The 5135-nt window shown below is 41.8% G+C and overlaps 1 protein-coding gene across 1 annotated transcript; it reads left to right on the forward strand.

Annotated features, from left to right (window-relative positions):
* Positions 1 to 232: 232 nt before the first annotated feature.
* LOC144104723 (26S proteasome regulatory subunit 4-like) lies at positions 233 to 4521 on the forward strand. The gene is made up of 3 exons (XM_077637882.1): positions 233 to 313; positions 1623 to 1929; positions 4267 to 4521. The coding sequence occupies exons 2-3, from the start codon at positions 1666 to 1668 to the stop codon at positions 4399 to 4401; spliced, it is 399 nt and encodes a 132-aa protein (XP_077494008.1). The 5' UTR covers positions 233 to 313; positions 1623 to 1665; the 3' UTR covers positions 4402 to 4521.
* The last annotated feature ends 614 nt before the right edge of the window (positions 4522 to 5135 follow it).

Raw genomic sequence — 5135 nt, forward strand, 5'->3', positions numbered from 1 at the left:
TCGTTAGCAGTAGCTGATGCGAATTTATCATTCAGCAGACCTCTTGCATCTCTGGCAGATGTAAGAATCTGATTTTCCTTTGATAGGTATTTTTGAAAAGGCTTGCCCCTGCAGGTACGCTAGAAATTCATGAAATTCTGTGACCAGAAATGAATTCACATTTTTACTCTTATCAGGGTTAAAGTCGACTGGTTGCCAGGCTGTCTGTGCAGGGTGATGGCCCAAGACTTGTTCGAGAGGTGTTCCGGGCGGCAGAAGAGAATGCGCCATCCATTGTGTTCATTGATGAAATTGACGCAATTGGAACAAAACGGTAAGTCACCAGGTTTCATTTTTGTTCTGTCTTTCCTTTCATTCTTGTTGAGTTTGAGCAAGGCCTTCAGGTGTTGATTTACTTGGTGTATGCATCCTCAAGGCCTCTTAAATGTTGTCATCTCAGAAATTTAAATCTAAGGTCAAAGTAATCGTAAGCATGTGCCCTCTGTGTTGTTCTTTTAGTCTAGCCCTATTCAGAGGACCTTCTAAGTGGGGACGGGGCTTTCAGCAAAAATTTTTTATATTTCTTAATGTATTTGCATGAAATTTTTGAGCATGTTAAAAATAACTTTACAACTACTGTCACAAAATCGCAGTATTATATATCCGGAAAATTGTTTTCTACGTTTTTCTTCTGAATCTTGTGAAAAGGCTGCAGAGTTAGTAAAATGTGGCAGAAAGCTGGTTCAACATTCGTGGAATCCCTACTGGTGTGTTTGAGGTGAAGACATTTTTAGAAATTTTGTTATGAAAGCAAAAATTTTGCTTTAGAATTTTTTGCAATGCAGTGTCCGTTGACATATCCAGAGTGAGAAGAAAATTTCACGTCAGTAATTTGAAATTCAAAAATTTGAAAAACAGGGAATGCCTTGACCTGCACCTTAGGAGTGCAAAAATCAGACAGGGTGAAAATGAATAAAACAGTCATGACGAAATCTGCTGTGGAAGAAGTGTCTAGGCAGAAAACCGTGCCAGAGAAAAACACCCTTTGTTTGAGCGTTTCTCCATGATTCACAACTACCACTATTCAACAGTTTCTTTAGAGTTTTTCCCGGTTGACTTCAGTAATTACTAAACTTCGGGACAGCAGAAAAAACGAGGCGTACAGGCGGATACAACAATTTTCAATGAATCAGCTTCTCGATTTTTGGGGGGAATTTGAAAGCCATGCTTCCCTTAAACTCCATCCAATTAGTGTTCTTTGTAAAAATCGTTTCATTTGCTTTTTTCTGGGTATGCTGACGTTCACCTTGTATCAAAAGACGAGTCTATTGCTGAGAAAATTGCATTTTAAATTTTTTCCACTGTCGGGGTGGTGTACTCTAGCCTCTAGGATCCGTGCCCAAGAAACTGTATTAACATATGCAGTTTATTGAAAATAGGCCGGTAATGGCAACACCTCTGTTTCAGTTTTTGGTCATTTCCAGTTTACAAACTCTCTGTTTTTAGTGAAAGTAGCATTCCTTTTTGTTCGAATGCTGTAATCTATTGCCACAGACCAACATTAGTGTGTTCCCAGTTTCCCTTTATAGTGCTTTGTTCACCTTTCTTGCATTACTTTTGTTCTTCCGCACTGCTCTTCCCAGCTATAACACCAATTCATCAGGGGCACGAGAAATCCAGCGGACCATGCTGGAGCTACTGAACCAGCTGGATGGCTTTGACTCACACGGCGATGTCAAGGTGATATTGGCAATGAACCGCATTGGTAGCTTGGACGCGGCCTTGATCCGGCCGGGCCGGATCGACCGCAAGATCCAAATCCCGCTGCCGGATGAGTGGATGCAGCGGCGCATCTTCCAGATACACACGGCGCGCATGATGCTCGCGGACGATGTCTCGTTGCATGATCTCGTGTCAGCCAAGAATGAGATGTCAGGAGCAGACATCAAGGTTAGTCGTGGATGTCGTTACCGATGATTGGGCAGACAGCGCTCCAAGTCCTCCAGGTGGTTCAGCAGATATGCTGAATTGTGAACATAAAAACAGGGGATGTCCTTGTGTAACATTGTGTAACAGTAAAAGAGGCATTTATTCCCGAGAAAATTGCATTTTTTTAACTTAGTTAAACCGAGCAGACTTGCGAAAGCATGTGTTTAGCCTGATTGATTTTGCTTTGCTGGGTCGTCGGCACACCTGGAAATGACATCAGACTCAGGTTGAGCTCTGATCGAGGTTGAGTTGATCTGATCTGTTCGTGACGCAGATAGAAGTTGATGAAGATGACTAGAGTATGTTGCAGTTTAACGCGAGACATGATCGGCTGCGTCAGTAGCATATATAGTGCCCTCGTGCAGTGGCTGGCGAAGCTGATCTGTTCACACCACCGCAGGTTTGAAATCTAGTCATGGCAGTATTTATTTTATTTGTTTATTCAAGGTCAAGGCTTCAGTGATGGCCCAGCTTTTGAAGCTTTTGTCGTCAATTAGAGCTTTCACCTTAAAATACAAGTGTTTCATTTTTTCTTGCTATTGGAACCAAACTCATGATGTCGGATGAATAGGATTTATTGCTGTCCTCAGAGATCCAGAAAAAAAAAGGTATTGATGTCGTTAAAGCTTTTAAAAATGGCCAGTGGCAGTGATGCCTTTATTTTAGCCTTTTCAGCTCATCATTGCCTCATTTTGAACATAAGTTGCATCTTTATGATTAGAATGCGGTAACCTGTTGATGCAGGCTAAGTTTATTTTGTCCTCAATGCTCCTTTAGAGTGGGTCAACATATATGAAACAAACAATTGTGAAGACAGGTGTCAAACGGCGTCTGTTCAGCTCAAAGCAGCCGTGTTGTGTTTTGTATCAGATCATATTCTCAGTGTTGCTGCTTGAAGCTAATTTATGCTGGCTGTCAGGGCTGACATTTTTGTGTGATAATATATTTCTTTCCCCTGGGAACTCTGCACTGCACGATCATTCTGTTGTGCCAAGGAGGCCATTGATGTTCGAGCAGTCTACTTTTATTACTGTTCTTTTCTGTTATGAAATGCTTGCTTTGCTACCTGGTAAGTGCTTTCATTAGTCAGAAGCATTGCTTGGTAATGGAATGTCATAAAGAGACGGGGACACTCGCACTTGGATCAGATTTTGACAGCATGGTTACATTATACCTTACATTATACATGTATGCATGTTACATTATAGTTCCTTGTTAGAGGGGTAGAGCGAGCAGATTTTTCATAGTGTGTTTTTGCTTTGCAGCGATGCGCAAGACATTAGTAAACATGGATCATGACGTAGAATTCATCTGCACTCAATATTAATAACCAAATTTCTTTTCCCATGTAATTTCAGTTGCGGTATCCGAATCATGGTAGTGACATCACATTTAGGTACGAGATCACTTGAGGCATGCCAAAAAATTGAATATATAATCACTGCTTTATCATTTTAGTCATTGCAACTAGCCTGCCTGAGAAGCGGGAACAACAACGCGTGAAAGAACAGCTATAATATTGCAGGTTTTGTATACCTCACGTCATCTCACAATTACTAGGAACGTCACAGCTGCCATTCAACTGCTCCGAAGCCGAAACGGCATAGGAGAAGAATTTTTATTATAAATTACATGTCAAGCGCAGGTGAATTTCACGTAGTGATCAATGTTCACTAATGTCTTACACATCATCTCTCAGCAAAAACACGATACAAATATATGGTGTCTCTAAACACTGGTCCTGTGTCGACTGTCTGAAAACGGGCAAAGTGAAATTGTAGTTTCTACCACATGCTAGTGCATTGTGTTTGACTGACTCATATCTGTTCTTGTTGCTATTCATTGTACACTGTTCTTGTTGGATTTTCTCAGTGATGCTCAGTAACTACTGTTTTCAAACAAAAGCATTCCTTACGATTGCAAATTTTTGTGCTTTGATGTTTTTCTGTTTGTGCTTATGCCATGCATTTTGAAGAAGAAACAACTGCATGAAGTGTTGAGTGCTTTTTAGACTTGCATCATTCATTAGCCTATAGTTTTTTTTGCATCACGAGAGCCTTGCTTCTCATGAGATTTGCCTTTGATTCCTTCTTGAAATCGCATTTGCATTCACTTTGTTGCCAATAGTATGTGCCCTAGGTTTTTCTGAAGCAAACCAAATTAGGCAGTATCAGCTGCACCTATGGAAACAAAACTCTATTTGTATATGTATGCATTTGAGACGGCACAACTTGTGCTTTTGATTATTTTTGAGTTCCCATGATGTAATCGTTGTGGCAAGTGCATTGTTCAATGCAGGCCATCTGCTCTGAAGCTGGCTTGCTGGCACTACGTGAAAGGCGCATGAAGGTGACCAGCGAAGACTTCCGCAGAGCAAGAGCTAAAGTCCTGTTCCGCAAGAAAGAAAGAGTCCCAGAAGGTCTCTACCTGTGATGTTTTCCGCTCCTTCAGAAGGCTGGCTGCTGCCTGGAAATGGTAGCCAATAAAGGCACCACACTTGTTACATGGGAGAGGCCTTTGCCCTGCAGTGGGTGTAGTCAGGCTGATGATGATGATGATGATGACTTGTTACCGCTAGATACCATTCTTTAACTGTATGGAGACTTTCCCACATAACAGGTTTTCTCACCATGTCTTGCCTTTCTCCAGCACAGCAGAAAGAGAAAGAATGGGACTGTAAAAAATGGCAGACTCAAGCGTACAGGCAATTTCTGGTTTTATTAAAGGTGACTAGGTCATGTAATGCCTGTAGACTTATCAGTACAAACTTTGTGATGACATCAAGTGTAAACTGAAAAACCTTGAAGCATAGCACATGCAACAGATCTCTCATTGATAGCCTATTTTCACCACCTTTACTAAAATTCTTAGCAATGACTGCATTCTTCAGTACGAGAGTGGTACCATCAATCTATCCAGTGGCCCTGTGCTTGCATGGCTTCGTAAACGTGGTATCCATGCCAATGGACCATTTGCGGAAAAGCGAGCGCCGCCTGTCGTGCAAACAGAGAAGCTCCGCCGGTACATTTGGTTGGAAAGGGGCTCTCGAGCAAGCATGCGCAAGGCAGCGTTCAGCAGCTCACGTGCGCTTGTTTTGTTGTTTTAGTGTTGTTTTTTGGCCGGAAACGTGTGTCAGCTAACGAAAGAGTATGATGGAAGAGGAGAAC

Source organism: Amblyomma americanum, chromosome 9 (genome assembly GCF_052857255.1).
Source record: "Amblyomma americanum isolate KBUSLIRL-KWMA chromosome 9, ASM5285725v1, whole genome shotgun sequence".
Taxonomy (NCBI): domain Eukaryota; kingdom Metazoa; phylum Arthropoda; class Arachnida; order Ixodida; family Ixodidae; genus Amblyomma; species Amblyomma americanum.

Bases quoted from the DNA above. Each gene is read 5' to 3' on its own strand.
- LOC144104723 (XM_077637882.1), top strand. From the start codon at position 1,666: ATGCTGGAGCTACTGAACCAGCTGGATGGCTTTGACTCACACGGCGAT. The intron at 1,930-4,266 runs GTTAGTCGTGGA...TGTTCAATGCAG, and splicing joins TGTCAGGAGCAGACATCAAG to GCCATCTGCTCTGAAGCTGG.